The 25,491-nt window shown below is 42.6% G+C and overlaps 1 protein-coding gene across 11 annotated transcripts in view; it reads right to left on the bottom strand.

The window, feature by feature from the left end:
• Positions 1–25,049, bottom strand: part of GSAP (gamma-secretase activating protein) — a 53,907-nt gene extending 28,858 nt beyond the window's left edge. The window contains exons 1-15 of one of the 11 annotated variants that reach the window (XR_013231092.1): positions 24,757–25,045; positions 21,692–21,768; positions 20,445–20,501; positions 18,845–18,914; positions 17,045–17,101; positions 16,863–16,951; positions 15,287–15,356; positions 14,480–14,526; positions 13,946–14,050; positions 11,511–11,570; positions 10,279–10,322; positions 8,898–8,983; positions 5,040–5,117; positions 2,160–2,237; positions 1,558–1,650 (exon numbers count right to left, since the gene is read on the bottom strand). Coding sequence is in view for 9 of the 11 variants with exons in the window: in XM_077338074.1 (XP_077194189.1) it covers positions 1,558–1,650; positions 2,160–2,237; positions 5,040–5,117; positions 8,898–8,983; positions 10,279–10,322; positions 11,511–11,570; positions 13,946–14,050; positions 14,480–14,526; positions 15,287–15,356; positions 16,863–16,951; positions 17,045–17,101; positions 18,845–18,914; positions 20,445–20,501; positions 21,692–21,768; positions 24,757–24,862 (1,117 nt within the window). In the remaining 2 variants the exon portion in view is untranslated. Of the gene's footprint in view, positions 1–1,557; positions 1,651–2,159; positions 2,238–5,039; positions 5,118–8,897; positions 8,984–10,278; positions 10,323–11,510; positions 11,571–13,945; positions 14,051–14,479; positions 14,527–15,286; positions 15,357–16,862; positions 16,952–17,044; positions 17,102–18,844; positions 18,915–20,444; positions 20,502–20,941; positions 20,961–21,691; positions 21,769–24,360; positions 24,707–24,756 lie in introns of those variants that run through there. The other 10 variants (XR_013231091.1, XM_077338074.1, XM_077338069.1 and 7 more) reach the window with 10 other exon arrangements.
• Between the last annotated feature and the right edge of the window lie 442 nt (positions 25,050–25,491).

Genomic DNA, 25,491 nt, shown 5'->3' with positions numbered 1-25,491 from the left:
TAGGTTGTTGTGGCATGCCTGCAGAAGAATTTTCTAAGTCTTGATGTAATTATCTGGGAAGCCGAGAGATGAGCACAAACTTGGGCCAGTTTGAAACTTGAACAGATGTTTGAGAATGGCACCTTCCCCAAACATTTAACCAACTTTTGGGCAGTTTGGCTCAGCTGTTCAGGGCCAGCCATTTAAACCTAACAGCAGAGCTGCACAGGGTCCACCAATCAGCTGCGAGGTTTAAATGGCCAGCTGACAGCTATTTAACACTTTGGCTTTGCTCTCCCCCCCCTTCAAAAGAGGGGAAGAAAAAGCAAAGGGTTAAATGGTTCACAGCCTTTTAACCCTTCTCAGCCAATCCCCACATCTTTTTTCCTGGCTAGTGGGGGGGGGGAGGGAGAAACTGTGGCCAGGAGAAAGGGTGAAAAAGTCCCAGTGGTTTAAATGGCTGGATGGCAGCCATTTAATTTCTCAACTTTGCTCCCCCTCTTCAAAGGGCTCATGGCAATTTAAACCTAAGAGCAAATCTGCTACTCAGCTGTTAGGTTTAAATGGATTGGCAGTCATTTAACTCTTCCTAGATGAATCTCACCCCCTTTCTCCTAGTCCCGGCAAGCTAGCATCAGGAGAAATAACGGATAGAAGTGCCTCACTGGGTGGTCCCTGCCCCATTTCTCCCAGCTGTGGAACTTGCTAGACAGGTCTGTGCAAGGCCCATTTGGGTCTGTTCAGTTCAGAGTTCAGTTTCTGGATCACCTAACTGCCTTTTTAGGTCATGCCCATCCCTATGGATGACCCCCCAATAAACATGGAGTGTAAGACAGGGTACATCTCCCCTAGCACAATCTCACCTAATGATTCTACTGAGGTATAAGTAAGGGGCTGCAAAGCTCTTCCAGCTAATGAGAAAAAGTCCATCACTCACGGGCTGGACTTTCAGAAGACCATGCTCTTGGATAAGGAGGACAGCACTTTTGCCCCCGTTCCTCCTATTCCTCCCCTATCTGTTGTTAGCACAGGAGCTGTTTCTACAGAAGGTGAATCAGTTCCACACAATGAATATGTTTCCATCCAACCCATTAGTAAACTCTTAATTAAAGAAGGGCTATCCAATAGTTTTTTATCAAGTCATAAACACAGGGCCATTAGAGAAACTGAAGCTAAAATGATAGGTATTGATCAAGGTTTATATCTGGACTCGTTCTGATTTTAAGGAATTGTTCCAAATGTGTTAAGGGTAACAAATTTACCAGGCATCTTGTCTTTCCAGGCCAAGACTTTGTGCTTCTCCCTCACTGCAAAAATTGTTAATTCAAACCGTTACTGATTCAACCAGCATTTTGAAATCTCTCTAAATAAAAAAAAAATGAAGGCTTCTCTGCTACTTCACTGGAAAATAGCAGACAGATAAAAGGAAATAAAGATAAATATGTAAGGGATGATTTCCCCCCATCTTATTCTTTCCACAAGCTTTTTATTCCTATCCAGGCACAGGGAGGGTCGGTGAACAAATTTTTATTATGAACAGATGTTGCCAAACTGACTGTTAAGGAAGTCCCACTGTACCTGTCAGAAAGAAGTTACAGCACATCAGGTCAGGATACTGAGTGTTAACAAGATGCAGAAAGTGTCCAGGCAAGAAGACAGCCACATAATAATCTGTGGGGTTTAAAATAAAACCAAAGAATTGTCAAGCTTTAAGGACTGCTTATCCTCAGAGCTCCAGTTGATTTGACAGAGGAGTTAAGTGTGAAAGAGCTGAGCTATCTGAAATTTTCCACAGATGGACAATCTGATTTTATTTTTTTTAAATACCTGTATTGGAACAGTGAGCTGGATTAAAAGAGCTGTGTCTGCACCTCCCAGAGGCAAGACAATAATAATCTCACATGCTATGACTTAGAAAACAGCTAACACAGTGCATTTACATTGTCTCCTGCAGCTTGTAGTGAGCTCATGGCTCCCAACAAATGAAGATAGTTATTCCTCTAAATGAAATAATGGTCAATTTTGAGAGGGCTGCTTATTTTAGCAACTCAAATCATTTTGAAGTCATGGCAGACTCATGTGACACTCAGTAAAACATGCCTATTCTTCTTGAGAGAAAGAGAACTGCCTCTAGCAAAGCAGAAAGAGAAGAGGAATAAGCTTTTTGAGTCTCGGCTTACCAAGATTAAAAAACAATAGATCTTTCACTTTCAAACAATCCATTCTTTCCAAAGCAACAGTATATGTTTTACTAACACCTGATGAGACAGACAGAGAAGAGTGTTTCAGCATACACAGATACAGCTTTAAACACAGTTTCTGAAAATATAGGACAAAAATTGGTGAGGTATTGTGTATTGATCTTGAACTTAAACTTGTTTTCATTTATACCACAAAGTCCTAGCCAAAGTCTAGCAACAGAGTCCCAGACAGAGCCTACGCCTGTCAGATGTACTGTGCTGAAATACAGCTAAGTTCCACTCAATGCCTAACATCTACATCTCTGAAAAAGCGAGACTGGCATAATCTAATAAACCACATAAAGCCTTTTCTTAAGACAAACCGAGTAACACAATACAGTGTGTAAGCTTTCAAGTTCACACAGTTAATGTGATATTTGGTGGGCCCTAATAAAAGGCAATACGTAGACTGTGTTCTTGATTTTTTGGAATTTACTTTTGTACCACATAGTTGTAAACAACTTGATTTTTTTGGATTTTACTTTTGTACCACATAGTTGTAAACAACTTCCATAATCCAACAAGCACAATATATGGACTCCTGCTATGGAAACAGACTTAATATCAGGATGTCAATTTACTTGAGATCAAAGATTCCAAGTACATTTTGAAATTATACAGGGTTATTTGTTTACAGTATCTTCAGCTGGACAGCTAGAAAGTAAAGGTCAACAAACTTATATTGCATTACACTAGAAGCTTCATGTTGGAGAAATTTGCCTCGGAGAGAAGAAGAGCGGTGTGTGTGCACCCCATTTTTCACTACCTGAAGGAGTCCCAAACATCTTTCCCTTTCTCTTCCTACAACAGTCACCTTGTCAGGTAGGTGGAGCTGAGAGAACTCTAAGAGAACTATTCTGCAAGCATAGCTTTAAGAGACCTGTGACTGGCCCAAGATCACCCAGCTGGCTGCATGTGGTGGAGTGGGAAATCTAACCCCATTTCCAGATTAGAGGCCAGCACACTTTAACCACGACACCATACTGGCAGAGTGGAATAAATACCTTCAGCATTATAGCCAACTTTCTCCCTTCCAACTGTTCCACTAAGCATAACTGAACCTGGATATTTGGCAAACTTAAGTCTAGAGTGTAGTACAATGACTACAGTGTTGGTCTAATCCCCACTCTACTACAGAAACCTGCTGGCTGACCTTGGGTCGGGCAGGCACTCTCAGCCTAACATATTTCATAGGCTTTTTCTGACGATACAGTGGAAGGGATGAGAATGATGTGAGGCATTTTAAGTCCCCACAGGAGATAAAGGTAGGGTGCAAATTAAGAACAGAGAGTGGTACACCATGAGAATCTGGTATGAAATATGATTCAAATTTCATGCCCAGAAAACTTTATTTTTTACAGACACATAATAAAGAACAATTTTCAGAGGTTTCCACATTCTAGCATGAAATACCTTTTTGTTCCCCTTTCAATATACCTCCATAATATATAAGTAATAGATAAAATATTCAAAGAGAGCAATTATCCATGTCACTGATGCTCTACTTATCAAGTAAGTCACTTATCCTTTTTGTAACTTGAAATTTCCCCAAGCCAGCAATTAATTCACACACAAGGTTTAAAAATCCTCTTCCAATTTGTGAAAGTGAGGACAATGCTGTTGGCACAGAGAAATCTCTGATCTCACTAAAAACTGATCTTGAAACCTGCAAACAACTGAAAATATTAACAACTGAAAACACACAAGTTTACTTATCCCTCCTCCGCCACCAGCTCACATGTCCCTTCATAAATTGGCTAGTTGCTTTTGGGTCTTAAAATTAGATCAGTTCAGACTAATGAGAGCTGCATTTATTGGGAAGAATTTTCTTGCAAGTTTTACAATTGTGTTCCTCCCACAGTTCTTTTCTAATGTACTTGACCTTTACAGAATCAGATAAACTTGTTGGAAAATTACAAAATAGAAACAAACAAGTGGGGACAAGCAATACTCATGGAGGAAATCTCCCTTCCTGTCTTAATTATCCCCTGATCACCTCTGCATCCTCGGAGTAGCTTTCACTGCCGCCATCAGCTACAACTCAGGCAGATGCAGGCCAACTCCTGACTTCATCACAGCTTCCCACCCCCACCCCCCATTACTATTGCTGATGCTGGGGCTGCTGTGGTTTCCTTCTCACCCATTACCATAAGCCTTGCCAGCCCTGAGCACCTACCATCCTCCACAACTGGGCCCACTGTCATCTGAAAGGTCACCAAGGCACACAGCATCACCAACAACTCCATAAGCTCCCAGTTTTGCCCTGCTGCAACTCCCCTCCTGCTGCCAAGCTGCTGTGGCTTCTTCTCCCCCTTATCTTTTCAGCTTCTGCTACTGCCACCGGGCCCACAGCAGCCTCCCCCTCATCTGTATCGTTGCTCATACTTTTGGGCCAGACTTCCTCTCCCTTCCCCATCAGTACTACTGCCTCCAGGTGTGGCAGGGCTCACTGCTGCTGTTGCCAGGCCAGCATTAGATCTTGGTCACTATTACCATTAGGAGGAAGAGGTAGATAGCTGTGTCCTCTGCACAGACTATGCATTTTATTTGGGGTGGAATTTTTAAAAACCCTCCCCAATGTAGTCTTTAAAAATTTTCAGATTTTTCTGTAAACATGGGGAGTCTTCCATTAATAGAAAAATCTGTTAGCCCTGTGTGTGGCCTCATCTGCAGATTTAGCTATAATAGTATAATCAACAAGAAAAAGAAGATTGAAGAGAAAGACAATAGAAATATCTAAAGTTCTATATATACACATATAGCCGTAGGATGCTTTCAGATTACATATAGCTAGGAGAAGACGAGATGCATTAACTATACCTTTATGTAAGAAAAACACTGAGTAAGTCACTTCCCCAGGATTAACGGGAGCAATACAGTGACATATGCACATGCATCCTAAAGGATAAAATAAGAACTGTTATATTAACTGGACAAGAAATTACAACTATCAAATTGTGTTATATTCCCAGTTACTCTCCCTTTTCACTCCCAGCTGCAAAATAGAGCACACACACATCCTCCAAGCCATGAAGTGATAGAAGTTTGTGCCACGGTAGGACAGTTGCTACTAGAACTCCTTTTTGTGTTTTCTGATGTTTTAGAACTGCTTCTTACAATACTTTAGAATTTGGGTATAAGTAGCCAAATACCCCCCTTCAAGGATCGCTGCCTTGTTGTGGCAAGGGGGCTTGCGTAGTTCAGTGAAGCTATGAGCTATGCCGTGCAGGGCCACCCAAGACGGACAGGTCATAGCTGAGAGCTCTGACAAAAGGTGATCCACTGGAGAAGGAAATGGCAAACCACTCCAGTATCTTTGCCATGAAAACTCTATGGACAGTTCCAATAGGCATAACGATATGACGCTGGAAGATGAGCCCCTCAGGTCGGAAGGTGTCCAATATGCTACTGGGGATGAGCAGACGGCTAGTACGAGTAGCGCCAGAATGAATGAAGCGTCTGGGCCAAAGCCGAAAGGACGCTCAGTTGTGGAAGTAACTGGTGGCGAAAAGACAGTCCGATGCTGTAAAGATTTTTATTCCATAGGAACCTGGAACGTCAGATCCATGAATCAAGGCAAGCTGGACGTGGTTAAACAAGAAATGAGAAGACTGAACATCGACATTTTAGGAATCAGTGAACTAAAATGGACAGGAATGGGTGAATTTAATTCAGATGACCATCAGGTATACTACTGTGGACAAGAATCTCGCAGAAGAAATGGAGTAGCCTTCATAATCAATAAGAGAGTAGGAAAAGCAGTCTTGGGATACAATCCCCAAAATGACAGAATGATCTCAGTTCGAATCCAAGGCAAACCATTCAACATCACAGTGATCCAGGTCTACGCCCCAACCACTGCTGCTGAAGAGGATGAAGTTGATCAGTTCTATGAAGCCCTACAACACCTTCTAGAAGCAACGCCCAAAAATGATGTGCTTATCATCATGGGGGATTGGAATGCTAAAGTAGGAAGCCAAAAGATAACCGGGATAACAGGCAAGTTTGGCCTTGGAGTACAAAATGAAGCAGGGCACAGGCTGGTAGAATTTTGTCAAGAGAATACAATGGTCATAGCAAACACTCTTTTCCAGCAACCCAAGAGACGACTCTACACATGGACATCACCAGACGGTCAACACAGAAATCAGATTGACTATGTGCTCTGCAGCCAAAGATGGAAAAGTTCTATCCAGTCAATAAAAACAAGACCAGGAGCTGACTGTGGTTCAGATCATGAGCTTCTTGTTGCAAAATTTAAGCTTAAATTGAAGAAAGTAGGGCAAAGCACTAGGCCACTCAGGTATGAACTAAATCATATCCCCGACGAATACACAGTGGAGGTGACAAATAGATTTAAGGAATTAGATCTGATAGACAGAGTGCCTGAAGAACTATGGACGGAGGTTCGCGACATTGTACAAGAGGTAGCAACTAAAACCATCCCAAAGAAAAAGAAATGCAAGAAATCAAAATGGCTGTCTGAGGAAGCTTTACAAATAGCTAAGGAGAGAAGGGAAGTGAAAGGCAAGGGAGAAAGAGAAAGATACACCCAATTGAATGCAGAATTCCAGAGAAAAGCTAGAAGAGATAAGAATGCCTTCTTAAATGAACAGTGCAAGCAAATAGAAGAAAACAATAGGATGGGGAGGACCAGAGATCTTTTCAAGAAAATTGGAGATATGAAGAGAACGTTTCATGCAAAGATGGGTATGATAAGGGACCAAAATGGTAGGGACCTCACAGAAGCAGAAGAGATCAAACAAAGGTGGCAAAATTATACAGAAGAACTATACAAGAGCGAGCTTAACATCCCTGATGACCACAATGGGGTAGTTACTGACCTGGAGCCAGACATCCTGGAATGTGAAGTCAAATGGGCCTTAGGAAGTCTGAGCAACAATAAAGCTAGTGGTAGTGACAGCATTCCAGTTGAACTATTCAAAATCTTAAAGGACAATGCAGTAAAAGTGCTACACTCAATATGCCAGCAAATTTGGAAAACTCAACAATGGCCACAGGATTGGAAAAGGTCAGTTTACATTCCAATCCCAAAGAAGGGCAATGCCAAAGAATGTTCAAACTACCGCACCATTGCACTAATTTCTCATGCTAGCAAAGTTATGCTCAAAATCCTACAAGCTAGGCTCCAGCAATATGTGGACCGAGAACTTCCAGAAGTACAGGCAGGATTTCGAAGAGGCAGAGGAACTAGAGATCAAATTGCCAACATACGCTGGATCATGGAGAAAGCTAGGGAGTACCAGAAGAACGTCTACTTCTGCTTCATTGACTATGCTAAAGCCTTTGATTGTGTGGAGCACAACAAATTGTGGCAAGTTCTTAAAGAGATGGGAATACCAGAGCATCTTATTTGTCTCTTGAGAAATTTATATGCAGGTCAAGAAGCAACAGTGAGAACTGAACATGGAATCACTGACTGGTTCAAAATTGAGAAAGGAGTTCGGCAAGGCTGTATAATGTCGCCTTGCCTATTTAACTTGTATGCAGAGCACATCATGAGAAATGCGGGATTAGAGGAGTCACAAATTGGGATCAAGATTGCAGGGAGAAATATCAACAACCTCAGATATGCAGATGATACCACTCTAATGGCAGAAAGTGAAGAGGAACTAAAGAGCCTGTTGATGCGGGTGAAGGAGGAGAGTGCAAAAGTTGGCTTGAAACTCAACATCAAGAAAACAAAGATCATGGCATCCGGCCCTCTCAATTCCTGGCAAATAGAAGGGGAAGAAATGGAGATAGTGACAGATTTTATTTTCCTGGGTTCCAAGATCACTGCAGATGGGGACTGCAGCAAAGAAATTAAAAGACGCTTGCTCCTGGGGAGGAAAGCTATGGCAAATCTAGACAGCATCCTAAAAAGCAGAGATATCACCCTGCCAACAAAAGTGCGTTTAGTCAAGGCTATGGTCTTCCCAGTTGCAATGTATGGCTGCGAAAGTTGGACCATAAGGAAGGCCGAGCGTCAAAGAATTGAGGCTTTTGAACTCTGGTGCTGGAGAAGACTCTTGCGAGTCCCTTGGACTGCAAGGCGAACAAACCGGTCAGTCCTCGAGGAGATCAGCCCTGACTGCTCTTTAGAAGGCCAGATCCTGAAGATGAAACTCAAATATTTTGGCCACCTCATGAGAAGGAAGGACTCCCTGGAGAAGAGCCTAATGCTGGGAGAGATCGAGGGCAAAAGAAGAAGGGGACGACAGAGAATGAGGTGGATGGATGGAGTCACTGAAGCAGTAGGTGCAAACTTAAATGGACTCCGGGGAATGGTAGAGGACAGGAAGGCCTGGAGGATCATTGTCCATGGGGTCGCGATGGGTCGGACACGACTTCGCACATAACAACAACAAGCCAAATACATGATTGTACGATCCACGTGAGTTATAATATGAAAATGCTTACTGAAATAGCTGCTGCTCATGGTAAAAAGGAAAAAAAAGGATTGTGTCTTCTCCCACACATACTTCAGCGTAGATGAACATTTAAACACTATTCATAATTGTATGCATACATGTTTTTGTACTCTGGTATCTGGACCTAATTATCTAAGCACAATAATTAAGGGATATTCACAGTGGGGCGATTCAAACAGAAAGTTAAGCTATAGATAAAAAGCAAAAAAGTTCCAGGTAAACTGGATTCTTAAGCATTAATTACCTTTTTCACTTGTAAAAACCTGTAGATTTAAAGACTGAGGTTCTGTCTCTTGCTCTTGATAATAGTCACATTCCACATTCACAGGTCTAAAAAATAAAAAAAAACCAGTTACTTCTTTACCCAGAAAGTGATACCTCCATGAAAATGAACTTCAAGTAAAGGAGGCGTTATCCAATACATGTGTATTGGTACATATCCAGTTCCAGTGAATTATATATTCAAAGTGGGAATTATGAGGTTGCATTTGGGAAAACATGGAACAATTAACAACTCCTGAATTTTTCTAAATAAAATAGCCGGTTATCTTCTAAATAATAACTGAGATGGTGAGACACAGAATTCATCTTCAATCATCAGAATTGCTTTTGCGTTGATCTTTGCTAAACAGTGCAGGCCTCATCAATATTGCAAATGTACACTAAAGCATTCTGGACCATAATGTGTGTGGTCCACTATAGTGTTTCCTACCAGTAGTTCCTCCTGGCAGGGCATGTTGACAGAAACCATATTCTGATTCCAATTCCTGACAATTTTCAATTAATGACCAATCACTGAACAATTAATGACCTTAATGTGAAGGCAAAAATGAGCTGGCAAGACAACCCCAAATTGGATGTGGTCCCATTACCCCCCACAATCCTAGAACTGTGTCGGAAGCTGTTAAGAAAGGAGGAGTGAGACCACATAGTGTGGGGGGGGGGCACTGGCACATCTCAAGAGGAAGGATTTTCATGAGGTAAATATCAGAATAATGTTTAACTAATCCTGGAAACGTTTCGGACATAAGGAGAAATCTGTTAGGTGCAACAGAGTTCCATTCCTTTGTGAATGTAGCTTTCTGAAAAGACATCTAGAAGAAAAACATGATGGGGGAATTTCTCATGCCTACAGTCAAACTATGAAAAATACCAAATGCTCAAAGGAATATTTGACTCCACTATTAGATTCCTTAAATAAAGAGAGAAAGAAGACACATTAGGTAATGTCTAGCTTTCTAAACAACTATAACAATAATTATCCATCAGGTAAGAACATTTTACTATTCATTTGGAGTTAGGAAGGATACACGTAGCAGCAGATGAAGAAAGATATATTGATGCATCTGATTTTACACAAGAGTGAATTCAACTAGAAAACTTGTTCCACCAATGAGAGCCAGTATGGTGTAGTGGTTCCTGTGTTTGAACTAGGAGAACCAGGTTTCAATACTATAGAAACTCGATGGGTGGCCTTGGCCCAGTCACACACACTCAGCCTAACCTATCTCACAGGGTTAACGTGAGAATTTATGTAAGGCAGCCTGGGAGTCGTCCCCCCCAGGGGGGGGGGCAAAGGTGGGGTACAAATGAACTAAGTAAATAAAAATAAATCAACCACTCACTTTAATTCTGTGTCAGTCAGGTAGATCTCCAATGGTACTTCAAGCTATCAAAAACAAAGAAACAACACTGCTGTGCATTACTTAGCGGCAAAGAATATGTGCTACACTTTGGGGTAGCAGAGCCTTTAGGCAATAGATCCAGCAGGCATTCTTCAACAAAATATATCACGTTAGAAAAAGAAAATAATTAGACGTCACACTAGAAGGAGGCCACAGCATAATTATTCAGAGCATATCCTTATCCATGGTTCCTCTATATATTTGTGAAACAGCTTGGGTGGTGGGACGTGTCTGGCTGTCCAAGGTGGAATAGGGTCAATCAGGGTGCATCCAGCAAAGCTGCCTGCACCTTGATTGGCCCTGCCCCTGCAGCTCCCACCCTCTGTCCCTGGACTGTAGCCTCTTTACTCTCAGATGTGCCTAAGTGCTTGGAGGCAGCAGCAGGTAAGAGGAGAGACCCTTGGGCAATGGGTCCTGGTGGAGGCTTGCTAACGAGGGCCTCTTGACCTGCTAAGCAGGGCCTGCTAATGAGGGCCTCTTGGCCTGCTAGGCTGGCCCTACTAATGAGAGTCTCTCGGCCTGCTAGGCTGGCCCTGCTAATGAGCTCTGTCCCAGCCCTGCTAACGAGCTGGCCAGTCCCAACCCTCCCCACTTTTTCTGGCTGCGAGCTACGGCCCAAGGCCACCTTAAGTTGCCTGGCCAGAGGCCAGGGAAGGAGGCCCATTCAAGGTCCGTTCTTAGGAACGGGCTTTGAAGCTAGTTCCATGAATAAATCACAAAATATTACAAAGTTAGATTGCTAAATTTCTTCGTTATGGCTAACCAATAAAACCAACAACTTTATTTTTGAACATTTATAACCCATCCTCTAAAGTTTAGAACAGCTGACATCTCCACTGAAATTATTCATATAATACTTTTATATTTTTAAAAAATCCTCTTCAACAACATTAGTTCCGCTAAAAGCCATCACATTAACATCATCATTATCATCATTGCACATCGCACACTACAGTGTCCAAAAGGACTTTACCTAAAGGTCAGTTCCCATGCCAACTGCTTCAGTTTCACCCTTTGACACAGTACTTTTCAAGTAGCTGAGTCAAAAAATCATTGAGCTCTAAAATATAAATACTATTCTGAGCAGGTTCAGCCCCAAATCTGCAAATGAATGCATCTCAAAATATTCACTTAGTATTTAGAACTATATAAGTAATATATGGACAACTTACTATCAATGTAAAGCTTTTATCAGGATAGAACTGGACACAATTTAATATGCCACTTGATCCCTAGAACATAAAGAAGATTATTAAGAGAAAAAAGCAGTCTGTACATTTATATCTTTAATGTAGAATCAGACGTTATTTGTGGAAACAAGCAGTCCAAACCACAAGAATGCACCACAAGAATGGGGGGAGGTTTTGCTCAGAAAGGAGAGTATATTCGCAGGTACAAGAGAAGGCACATAACTCTTCTGTGCCTAGGGGGAGGTATCAAAATGAGAGGAGTGTTCAATCCTCTCTGCCATGTCTTCCCTAAAAATTCCCCCAATATTGTTACACAGGTAAACAGACAGCTAGGATCCCCCATCCCATTTTCCTTAAAACTTCTAGCTCTGATCTCTGTGATAAGAGATTTGACTCCTCTGTTCTGAAGCAAGCTAACAAAGCAAACAGTCACATACAAGCTCTTTTAAAAACTTGCCGCAGCAGAGCTATGCTCTACACTTCCTTCCTGCTCCAGTCTGTCTACTTTCCGTCTGCAGAGGCTTCAGGTTTTGCTCACCACAAAACACAGTTCTGTTTCATAAGAGCAAGCCTTTTTATGGTTTTCAAAGCTGCATCCCATCACCTTTTGGCACAGACACATTAAAACGCAACTGTTAAGATACTGTTAACAATAGTGGTCTCCTGCAAACTCAGACAACTGTATTTCTCCAAGTGCAAGATTAATCACCCCCCTGGAATGCCATCAAAAAGGGTGGGTGTGTCATCTTTAAATTAGCACACATATTATGGCTAAACCCAATAATAAAACATCTGTCATACATAAAATTTTTGAAAGGGGGTGGCCTTGCATCCAGGGTTCTCTTCCGTTCAGGTAAATATAGGAATTGTGTGCCTTTTGTTTCCATACTGCTGTCTTTATTTTGCAGCAGGATTTCAGTTGCTCAGGAGTCTGGGGGACTCCACAAGTTCAAGTTCAACAACAGTGATAGCAAAAATCAGACCAAACAGAAGCTGTACCAAAACATATAAATTAGCTCTAGATCTATTGTTTTGAGAAAGATCTAAAACTACAAATCATAGAATTCTGCTATCAACAACCTCAGATATGCAGATATCCACTCTAACGGCAGAAAGCGAAGAGCCTCTTGATGCGGGTGAAGGAGGAGAGTGCAAAAGCTGGCTTAAAACATCAAGAAAACTAAAATCATGGCATCCGGCCCTCTCAATTCCTGGCAAGGGGAAGAAATGGAGGTAGTGACAGATTTTATTTTCCTGGACTCCAAGATCACTGTAGATGGGGACTGCAGCAAATAAATTAAAAGACTGGGGAGGAAAGCTATGGCAAATCTAGACAGCATCCTAAAAAGCGGAGAGATCACCCTGCCAACAAAAGTGTTTCTAGTCAAGGCTGTGGTATTCCCAGTTGCAATGTATGGCTGTGAAAGTTAGACCATAAGGAAGGCCGAGCGTCAAAGAATTGAGGTTTTTGAACTCTGGTGCTGGAGAAGACTCTTCCCTTGGACTGCAAGGTGAACAAACTGGTCACTCCTAAAGGAGATCAGTCCTGACTGCTCCTTAGAAGGCCAGATCCTGAAGATGAAACTCAAATACTTTGGCCACCTCCCTGGAAGGACTTGCTGGAGAAGAGCCTAATGCTGGGAGAGATTGAGGGCAAAGGAAGAAGGGGATGACAGAGAATGAGGTGGCTGGATGGAGTCACTGAAGCAGTTGGTGCGAGCTTAAATGGACTCTGGGGAATGGTAGAGGACAGGAAGGCCTGGAGGATCGTTGTCCATGGGGTCGCGATGGGTCGGACACGACTTCGCAACTAACAACAACAATAATAACAACTACAACTGCAGTGCCCCCAGAACAAAATACTGAAATAAAGAACTGTAAAACTGAACACTGAAAGAAAGAACTGTAAAAATCAACTTTTAAAAGAAACACAACCCCAGGATGAAAAGGCAAACAATGCTGCCCCTCAGATAAAAGAAGAAACACTAGAAGGAAACAGTAAATCCCAAAGCACCCCCAAAACCCACCCTACCTACATAAACAAAAAAATAGTTTCGAAGAAGTGATTAAGAAGAGGAAGAAGTGAAGGCAAAAGGAAAAAAAGATCAGGGTCCCTCAGTCAAACCACTGATGTTCTACAAGCTGCCAGAGCAAGCTCACCTTGCAGTACACATTTGCAAAAGGCAAAGCTATGATTGGCTGGCTGTAGCAAGCTTTTATTTCAGTTATACTGTATATACCCAACGTATAAGCCGAGGAGGGCTTTTTCAGAATGTAAAAAGGTGCTGAAAAACTAGGCTTATACGCAAGTATATAGGGTACTTTCTGTCCCATTAATTAACACATTACAACTAGCTAAAATGCAAGGATTCGAATAAAACGAAAATGAGATTAAGGGAATATATAATATTTTCAACCTTTGGGACAATGTAGTATAGTCTTTGCTCCAGTGTATCCCACTGGATCCAAATGAAATCATCGGCAATTTTCTCTTTTGGGAGGTGGCTAGAATTTTCAATCACCTAAAAAAAAGAAGAAAAAAATACGTTAATTAGAAAAAGGGGAGGGGGTAAAATATCAAGCAACTTTGGACCTGATCAGAAGTTACTGCATTTGTATCAGTTTTAAGGAAGAAGGTCAGGAGTGGGTTGTATGTAGCCCTCCACAACTAAATTACAAAATTTCATCGTAGTTTTTTTAGAAGTGTCAATATAGTGGACCAGATTCTCTCAAAAATGAACAATAATTTCCACAAACAGTCTCTCTGCAAATCTTATCAAACTGCTGGTTACTATGTACCAAGCCTCAGAACTCTGAGCTTAAATCAATTTATGGCTTAAAGAAAATAACATACTCCCCCCCCCAAAAAAAAATCAAAGTTATGCCTTTATCTCCATTTCACCCCATCACAGGCCCTGAACAAATGCATTAAAGTTTTCAAAATTTCTTACTGCTGTGTGTCCTTCTTCGACCACTCTGATGTCAATTTTTTCAACATCTGTAAGGTACAAAAATAAAGCTGGTGTCTTTTCTTAAGAACTATCCCACACAGACACACACCATTCAAGACTTGTTTCACTCTAAGCAATTAGCATTTCGTTTCCAAACACCTGTATCATCAAATTTGCATTCAAGACTGGCATTAAAAGGTACAAGGTGGGCACAACAGCAAGCTTTGTAAAACTGCAGTTGTGCAATAGAACGCTGCATTCCAAGGCCTCATGTGTTGGAGATGGCAGGCTTGGAAGGGAGTGCCAAATATTCAGGATTGCAGTCCAAGTTTATTTGGCAAAAGCCGTATAATGAAGCAAAGGACTAATGAGAAATCTCATACATCTACCTTTAAGATGACAAAGCTTGTCTTTTCCCTCTTGCTCCAGCATAATTAGTTTGACTAGGGTTTTTGTTTTAGGTGTTTGATTAAAAATTACATAAAGGCTTCCACATGCCAAAAGTTCCACCTCCTCAAACAAATTAGCCATACCCAGAATCACTGTATCAAACTTTATTGAGTTTTAAACAGATAGTTGGCTATCTACACAATTCTTGCATATTTACTAGAACTGGTACTTGTCTTATTCCCAGCATACTTATATGCCTGCAGGAACATCACAACACACAAGTGGTGACCACCCTGTAAATCTACAGGTAGAAGAGGTTGCAAGAACTACATATTATCAAAAAGAAGCTGAGTTACAGATGGAAGACTTGCCAACTTGTGAAACATACAATTTAAATGTAATTTTAAAAAAACTTACATTTATCTTCTGAAATGAGTAAGAGACAACTTTCTGGAAAAGCACATGCTTCTGCAACTGGATACAGAAACTGTAAAAGGAAATTCTTCTAAGATAATGGGCAGGATAAAACTTTTCTGATTAAGCTCAGCTCATTATCAACAATAGAAGTCTGACAGAATAAGAATGCTGTTTCTAATGGAAGTTCCTTCTTATATAGTTTAAAAAGTTGTCTACTGCCAAAATCAAAACACGCAAAATTTTCAAATATAACAACAAAGCACTCTGTAACAAAACCTGAACAAGGATAACTAATAGAGATGGGCATAAACCTACTGACAAACCAAAGTTTGTCACAAACACTGGCCAGTTTGTGATTTGTGAAGTTCATGAAGAATCACAATGGACTGCCATGAATATTGGAGTAATTCATGGTCACTCATGGTGGTTTGCAAACAGTAAAGTGTTTTTCATGAGGAACAGTTGAAGGCTGAGGACTCCCTGCCTCTCAGCTGTTTGGTTTAAATGGCCCAGAGACATTAAACCTTGCTTTTAACTCTTTTAGCAGAAAGCAGAAAACAGATGAGCTGGTGGAGAAAAGTCTTCCTGACCTCTCAGCTGCAGGCTCCCTCATGCAACTCAGTTTAAAGAGGCTCCATGAGAGGGCCCAATTCAACAGAGCTGGCATAGAGAGCTCTCCCCACAAGCCCAGCTACAGGTTCCTTAGTACAGACAGTTGTCCCTGTCAGCTCAGCAGTCTTGGGCTCCCTCCTGCAGCTGCTTTAAACTGGACTACACAAGAGAACTCACAGTGAGGCAACAGGGAGAGTTCTTTTTGCTGGCTCAGCTATTTTGGGTTCTGCCCTGCAACCTCTTTAAACCAGGTTGCACAAGGAAAACCACAGCTGATATGGCAAGGAGAGTTCTCTCCATCAGCTGAGCTGTCTTGGGCTCCATTCTGGAGGCTCTTTAAACTAAGCTGCATGCAAGAGCCCTTTAACTGGCTACATCAGAGAGCCAGTGGCAGCTGAGCCAGCGTGAAGAACTTTCTCCATGCAGGCCCAGCTATCTCAGGCTCGCTCTTGCAGCTATGACACAGAGCCAGCTCAGTTGTCTCTGGTTTCTCAGTATAGCCCCTTTAAATGGGGTGCATGACCAAGCCCGAGACAGCTGGGCCAATGCAGAGAAGTCTCTCCCTGCCAATATGGAGATCCACTTTCTCCCAGGATATCTACACACATTCCCTGGGCTACTGCTCACCACAGGCAGGAGATTCCCCCACTCTCCCCTAACCACATGACCAAAAGAAAAGGAATTTGGAAACCTCTTCTCGGCAATCCTGTCTCCTTTTCTCCTGGTCCTTCCCTTCCTTCCAATGGTCACTGGTCCTTGGGCTGTCTTCTGCAGTTCTTAGACCCTTTCAACGGAGATTGCAGGTCCTTGATCTGCAAAACTAGTTCAGTTTGTAAGCAGGTCATCTAGCTTTGTTCGTGCTGAGCCACAAACTGAACCCTGAACTTCATTTTTCTGGCGTGTGCCCATCCCTAGTAACTATATCCTTTATAATTTGTCCTTATTAAGTTTAGATCTTGCTTACTTGCACTCTGATGCGACTATCCACAGCCTTTAAAACCTTCACGTTATTAATTGGGCAAATTTCAATGAGCAACGTCAGAAATTTTGACACTGTGGGGAAAAAAGCATAATTAAGGCAACAATGTGTTATTATATGATGTGTCCAACAATGCACAACAAGAGAATCTTAAAATGTGTAAGTACCTGGTTGAAACAGCATATCTGCTCTTACTTCTTTTGTTGACTGAAGAAAACTGACAGCTAATTAGTTAAAACAAAACAAAGTACATATTTAAATTTCCTGTTGTAAGTATTGAACCCCTGGATAGCCCAGGCTAGCATGTGCAAAAAACCCTGTATTTTCCAGGTTCGGGTATACTGAACCTGAAGAATATCAGGATGTTGTGATATTCCCAAATTCCAATACTGGTATGGTATTTGGATTTGGCCTGCCCTTAGCCTTGACCCGGAAACTACAGCTGGTCCAAAACGCAGTGGCCAGGATCCTCACAATAACACCACTGAGATCCCACATCCGGCCCATTCTCCATCAACTGCCGTGGTTGCCAGTTGAATTCTGGATCAGGCTAAAGGTTCTGGTAATTACCTTCAAGGCCATACGCAATCAGGGCCCAGTGTACCTGAGGGACTGCCTCCTGCCTATGCCCCTCAAATAGCTCTACGCTCCACCACCACCAACCAGCTATGGTCTCTGGCCCTAAAGAAGCCCGCCTGGCCTCAACCAGGGCTACAGCATTCTCTGTCCTGGCCCCCACCTCGTGGTATGAGCTCCCGGAAGAGATTAAGGCCCTAACGGAGCTAAAACAGCTCTGTAGGGCCTGCAAAAGGGAACTCTTCTGCCAGGCATTTAGTTGAGACCAGGCATAACTAACAACATCTTAAGGGCTCTTGCTCCCTCCCTCCCAGAACTCCATCATTGCGCTCTGCTCCTGGACCTGTTTGCACTGTTGCACAGTTTGCATTATTTGCACTGTTTGCACTGTTACAATTATCAGTATTAGTATTAATGTTATGATTATTTATATATTATGGATTGTTTCTTGTATTGTTTATACGTTTTATGTAAACCGCCATGAGCCTCTGGGGAGGGTGGTATATAAATATAGTAAATAAAATAAATAAAAATAAAATACCAATTTTTTTCAGCTCTACTACAGCCTATGGGGATAATTATAGTCAATGGTCTTCATAGGCTATAATGGAGAACTGATCTGGGGGTACCGGGTGCTCTGTGGGGGCTGCTTTTTGTGGTAGACACACCATTTGCAGCATATATGCTGGTGCCTCTCCTAAAAAAAACCCTAAAACACCCAGTCTCAAAAGGATTAGACGTAGGGGTCCAAATCCATAAGCCCTCAAAGAAGGTGATAAATGGTGTATCCAATGGAGGGTGGGAGGCATGCATTCGAACTTTAAAAGGAACATGGTTCGTAAATGTAAATCACGATCTAAATGCCTTCTTCAAGTGGGGAGTTCACTCTGAAGGCATTTAAAGGGACTGAGAGTCCTTGCACTCTAACGGCTGTCCCCCAAAAAGTCCCAAATATTTTTAGGATTTTTCAGGCCAGTAAAAAAAGATCTAATATAATTAATACCTGAAAATACCAATAAGTTATTTTCCAGGTTTTTTTTCCAGTTCAGATAAGCCGAATGCACACCCCTAATATACAGAGGCAAGCAATGGTAAACAACACTTGAACCTCTGACCATCTCATCTTAAAAACCTTGCAGGGTCCCCATAAGTCAGCTATGATTTGACAACACTTACTATGGTCCAAGTATTAAATGGCATAAATCTTACTGAAGGGGGGTGACCAATACAGGGCAGCATATAGAAATCTGAGACTGTCCATTCATGTTTTAAGAAGGCAGTGTATGTCTTCAAAACAGTATAGTACACTGACAGTTATAAGAACAACAATAGTCCCAAAGTCTTCATAATTATACAAGAAAACTTTTAATGGGAAAGGAAACGGAGCTTACCAAGCAACGTCTTTTCATTGTTGACTGAACAACTGATCACATGAAGATCTTTTTCAAAAGAATATAGGTGCTGTTGAAAGATACCTTGGGTTAAAATACACGTTATGTAATGCTTAAAAACAGGAGTGTTTCAAAAGATTTAAAAACACAGACCTTCACTCTCATTTGTTCCCTTTGCATTATTTATTTATTAGATTTCTATACCACCAAACTGGTTCGGGGCAGTGTCTATCATATTAAAAGCAACATAATAAACATAATAAAATAATTAACAATTAATTAAAATTTCTGAATAATAACAACATTTAAAATTAAATTTAAAATTAAACTGAAATGGCAATTTTAGTTAGTATCAACAATAGCACCAACATCAGCAGCCCAGGGCTGGGACATTCTCAGATCTCCTATAGCTAGTCTATCATCAGGGAGTATCTTTAGCGGGGGGGGGGGCAGTAGATGTTAGCATTTCACTGGCCCCAGCCATAAACCTGGCAGAAGAGCTGCATCTTGCAAGCTCTGTGAAACTATGCTAGCTACATCAGGGCCTTAATCTGCTCTGGGAGCTCATTCCACCGGGTAGGGGCAAGGACACAGAATGTCCTGGCCCTGGTTGAAACAAGACTATTTCCTTGGGGCCAGAGATCCCCAGCTGGTTGGAACTTGGGGAGCAGAGTGCTCTTCGGGGCGTATACTAGAAAGGCAGTCTCTCAGATATGTGGGGCCCAGACCATGAATGCCTAGGAGAAGGAGAAGGAGAAGAGTTGGTTCTAATATACTGCTTTTCCCTACCCGAAGGAGGCTCAAAGCGGCTTACAGTCGCCTTCCCATTCCTCTCCCCACAACAGACACCCTGTGGGGTGGGTGAGGCTGAGAGAGCCCTGATATCACTGCTCGGTCAGAACAGCTTTCTCAGTGCCATGGCAAGCCCAAGGTCACCCAGCTGGCTGCATGTGGGGGAGTGCAGAATCGAACCTGGCTTACCAGATTAGACGTCCGCACTCCTAACCACTACACCAAACTGGCTCTGAGTAAGTACCAATACCTTAAATTTAATTCAAAATTCAACTGGGAGCCAATGCAATTGCGAGAGCACAATGCAGCCTCCAAGGTGTTCCTATGAGGACCTTGGCCACTGCACACAGCAAGTTACTGTGACTAGATGTTCTTCGGCCGTGTGCATCTGATTTTGGTGGGAAAGCGGCTAACAATAAAAACTCACTTTTGATACTCTTAGACATTAAAACCCCCTTCAAGGATCGCTGCCTTGTTGTGGCAAGGGGGCTTGCGTAGTTCAGTGAAGCTATGAGCTATACCGTGCAGGGCCACCCAAGACGGACAGGTCACAGCTGAGAGCTCTGACAAAAGGTGATCCACTGGAGAAGGAAATGGCAAACCACTCCAGTATCTTTGCCATGAAAACTCTATGGACAGTTCCAATAGGCATAAGGCCTGGAGGATCATTGTCCATGGGGTCGCGATGGGTCGGACACGACTTCGCACATAACAACAACAACAAAGACATTAAAAACTTGATTTGGGAAACAATGAAGACTCACTATTCTCTGGCTGTCTATTCAACATATATGCCCTTTAGGCTTACCTCATTTGCATTACTGTTGGGATCATACAAAGCAATACTGGTGTTCCTCCAAATATCCTGCAAAATAAATTAACTGAATAAACACAAATTAATACAAAACGTTTGAACATTTAGCTCTCCCCATCTCTCTTCTCCCTCCCTTTCCTGTCTATATATGTACATTATACACACACAGCCCCTAATGTAACTTTTCTAGGCTTCACAATCTTTGTCTACACTGTCTTTAGCAGCTGTCCTGATCCTCACATGGATTGCCAACCTAATCATTCCCCCTCCCAGCTCATCCATTAATTTCTGAATCCAGTTAGGTTAAAAGCCTTGGGGGCATGAACAAATCAGAAAAGATCTCCTCACATATGTGCTACCCTATTTCCTAAAATAACAGGGGATACTTCACCATGTATCCTGCCTTTTTGTAAAGTGAGGATTCAGGGCTATGCCCTTTCCATTGTAGCACTTATGCATGGGTATGGCTTGCCCACTGAAGCATGATGTACCTGTTTCTGTGACCTTCATCGTCCTGTCAAAATCTTACTGCTCCAAAAGGCATTTCCAGCTGGGTGGATAACTAATAGATAAAAAGGTAAAGGTAAAGGTATCCCCTGTGCAAGCACCGAGTCATGTCTGACCCTTGGGGTGACGCCCTCCAGCGTTTTCATGGCAGACTCAATACGGGGTGGTTTGCCAGTGCCTTCCCCAGTCATGACCGTTTACCCCCCAGCAAGCTGGGTACTCATTTTACCGACCTCGGAAGGATGGAAGGCTGAGTCGACCTTGAGCCGGCTGCTGGGATCGAACTCCCAACCTCATGAGCAAAGCTTTCAGGCGGCTGCCTTACCACTCTGCGCCACAAGAGGCTCATAACTAACAGATACTGATCCTAATTTTCAAGTCTTTTTAAAATCTAGTTTAGTTTTCTAAGTATATTTTATGGTGCACCCTATTCTATATCAAGTGCCTTCGGATGGGGAGGAAATGCAATTTATATATGTAAGCAAACTGAGCAAGAAATAAAACTCAGCCAAATGTTTGGTTGGATGACAGATCATCTGGTATTTGCATGGATGAATATCTTGAAATATTTTGACAATAGAAAGCAAGTAATTCAACTGAAAATACTCAAAATTCAGATATCAAAATATGCCAAATTAAATATTGCAGAGTATCTGAAACCCAATCTTTTGTAAACTACTAGCCACCAAAGAAATAAAACTACAGGTTTAATTAAAAGAGATCTGTTGACATACCTTCCAGGTATAAATAATATTTCCATTTTTTTCAATATTTACTGTGTGCAGTGTCTCTAAACTCTCCAAAAAGATGTCTGAAACAATAAGTATTAATACATCGTACATTACTTCCGGCTAATATAAACAAATATAGTATAAAAAAGAGTCTAAAAAAGAGTCTGAAATAAAAAGTACATCATGAAAGTAATAGACTGAAAGGTCATAGTAACGGTCATTTTTAACTGCTGTTCAAGTGGCAAGTAAACATTAAAAGGGAAGTTTGACCAACGTGAATGGATTTTTTTCATCTAATTCCAGTCTTATAGTAAGTCATAAATTCACTCTTTTGACTTCTGGGACAGCAACACACAAATTGCATCACATTCCTTAGCACCAAAGTTTAAAACTGGAGGGTTTGATCCTAAGGACTCATCCCCTCTTTCTGCTCCTTTCCCAGCAGAACAGCTTCAGTGACTCTGGAGACAGGGTGCAGGGCGTCACTTTTTGGAGCAAGGAGAAAAGTGAGCTTTTACCTTTGCGTGCTGATAGCAGATGGTAGGATGGAACAACCTATTACACACTTGGAAAAGGCTGCCTTGTGCTTATATGTGACAATTCAGAACACATCTAATACCTCTTTGCTTGTTACATATATTAAACGGCAAGACCACTGTGATCAAGAGCAAGGCTGGGTGGGCACCCTGCAAAGGGATTTGATGTTTCCTGCTCCTCCAGAAAACTTGGCATGAACAGCCTCCCACTTGCCCAGTATGGCAGCAGCCTTGCATAATAACTGCCCATTCTCCTGAATCACCAGATGCAGTCCATCAAACTACCAATAACATTTAGCAGACAGGTCAGAAACAAATGTTAAACCTTTGAGACGAGTCAGTCAGCAAGTCCCTCCAAAGTAATACTGCCAACTCTAAGCAGAGTTACACTCCAGTCAGTGAGTTTAAGAAAGTAATTATGCTTGAGCCTGCACTGTACTTATATCCTGCTTTTCTCCCCATGGGGATCCAAGTGGCTTACAACAGTGGTCCCCAACCTTTTTATCACCGGGGACCACTCACCAGGGACCACTCAACGCCTTTTACTGAGGCCTGATGGGGGGGTAGTTTACTCCTCTACTCTCAACCACTGCCCTAGCGCTCTCTGATTGCTATGGTAATGTTTAAACATCCCTTCGAAATAAGATACAGACACACCACAACAATGAATTGTGTTGTAAAGGGCTGGGGGAGGTGAAGTAAAGGGCCGGGGGGGGGGAGAAGGCGTCCTTCGGGGCTCACTTCCAATTAGTCGAAGGACCACACGTGGTCTGCGGCCCACAGGTTGGGGATCGCTAGCTTACAACACAGTTCTTCCCTACTCCATTTGTTCACAATCATTCTGTGAGGTAGGTTAGGCTGAATGAGTGTGCCTGGCCCAAAGACACCAAGTGAACTTTGATTCTCCATTAATGCAAACAATTCCACCGTACCAAAAATCATTCATTTAACTTCACCTTGTGGAATAATCTCTAACAAAATGTCACAGCTATCCACCATCTGAATGATCCTTTCTGACTTCAATTAGTATCTGCTTGCTACATTTTTGGAGACTCAAGAGAACAATGCATCCTAAAATTCTCTGATCACATTGCTGACATGACACAGAGGAAGTGAGAGTAAGGGATGTGTTGAAGCACAGGAAAATATCGCACACATGACAGGCTGCTTGTAGGAAGTCACATGTGCATAAGAATTCCTGCTCTCTTTTCATTTCTAGTATTGTAAGGCTACCATATGTTTCACTTAAGTTGTTACAAGAATGAATATGACTGGACTAGTTTACAGACAGAAAAATAAGAAGCTCCAAACAATACATTTATTTACTCACTCTATGGCATGCAAATAATATCAACTGTATGTCTGTAATAAAAATCTGAATCTAATATAAACTATACATGGGAGAGTAGAGTCCAAAAATTATAGGTTACAGCTTTGGTTTTACCATCATTGACTGACAAGTACAAAAAAAAAAAAGGGGGGGGGAGCACTCCACTTGATCAAGCAAACTTGATTATAGAAAGCCTAGTAGCATAACGAAGTAGGAGAATGGGCTTTTATTCATAATACATATATATACTCTTGCCTTTTTAATATCCCAAATAATACTGTACAATTGTATTGCTTTGCAGTTAGGCTTATCTTCCCAAAGGAAGGTTTGGGTGTTTGTTTATATTTATGTTCATTAGGGGGGTGCAATTAAGCTACCTGACATCATTAAAAAATATATCCAGTAACCTTGTGAGTACCATTTGCTAGAACATATTACATTGTTCTTTGCAAAAATGTTTAGCTTTTCATAACAGTTATAAAATGTGTATGCAAATAATTGCCAAAGGGCCAGGAAATATAGCCAGGTATTTGCAGAGGTTTATGTATTTTGGCAAGAATGCACATCACACACAACAATCAACTGACCTGAAAGCCAAAGTGATAACATACACAACTCACTATGTCTTACTTGCATGGCTCTCTCCCAGAAAACTAAAGTACACACCACAGTTTCAGATACCCATATGAAGCTTTTCAAGGTCAGTATTGTCTGCTCTGGCAGGCAACATCCGATCTCTTTCACACGACTTAGTGCCACCTGATCCTTGCCAGGAACACAAGATCTTCTGCATGCAAAGGAGATACCTTGCCACTGTTTCTCTCTCGCCGCCTCATATCCAGTCAGCTTATCAACCTAATGAAGGCCAGCGTTGCCGGCTCTGACAGGCACCAGCTCTCCACAGTTTCAGGCAGCGGTCTTCTGCATGACCTACTACCTAGTCCTCTTCACTGAAAATGCTGGGACTTTAACATGGGACCTACTGCATGCCAAGCCGCAGCTGTGCCCCTCGGCCACGGGTTCTCCCTCCTTTTCAGGGCCAAAACCCACTCCTGCTTTGAAAACCAACTCCCCTCTTAAGTTTCCTTCAACTGCCTCGCAACTGAGCAGGCGTAAAGGAAGTGCAACGAGTGGGGCACCCAAAGCGAGGGCGCGACATTCCTAAAGAAGCAGCCTGTTTGCCCTGCGGGCCCCGCCCTCACCAGCATCAGCGCCAAGGGGGGCTGCGGCGGAGGCAAGGGATTGCTCAGCCAACCAGGACGCCGTATCCCTCCGCGGGTCAAAGCGGGCACTCGGATGGAGCAGCATCACGACCACTCTCGGAGAAGAGTGCCCAGGGACGCCGAGCAAGTGGCACGCTCCGCGGCTCCTCGCCCGCCTCCCTCAGTCGCTTTCAGTTCTGCTCCCGGCACGGCAGCTTCTACAATTGGGAATGGGCAGCCTCGCCTGCTTATTGGACGCGCCGCGCGTCCTTCATCATCGCACCGCTCAGACTGGCCCAGCGCCCTGCCACGCACGCCTCGCGGCGATGCCGGAGGACTCTTCGGCGTGCAAAGCGGGCCCGCAGCTTGCGCAATCGACTGTCACGCCCCAGCTCCTGACCTCCGTGGCCTGGCCTTTCTGCGGAATGAAGGGGCCGAAGAGGATTGTGCCGCTTCGCATTGCAGAGGGAGGAAAGCGCGGGGGGTTCCCCCAACCATGCTTTTAATGTAAAAACTCCCTACGGATTTTTTTAAAGTATGCCACTGAAAAAGTTGAATACGAACATATTGGCAGGGAATTGTTACTAGAAGACAACTAGGAACGATGCCAGGCCTCTCCTGGAGTCTGACAGAATTTTTGTCCTGGTTCACCTGATGGGGAGAAGATACTCCTCTTCCTCCGGATGGGCTAAACAGTACCATGAAGGTGCCTCAATGGTACTGTGGCAAACTAAT

The sequence above is a fragment of the Paroedura picta genome, chromosome 5, assembly GCF_049243985.1.
Source record: "Paroedura picta isolate Pp20150507F chromosome 5, Ppicta_v3.0, whole genome shotgun sequence".
NCBI lineage: Eukaryota > Metazoa > Chordata > Lepidosauria > Squamata > Gekkonidae > Paroedura > Paroedura picta.
The sequence above is the reverse complement of the archived record's forward strand: the minus strand, read 5'-3'. Positions and strand labels throughout refer to the sequence as shown.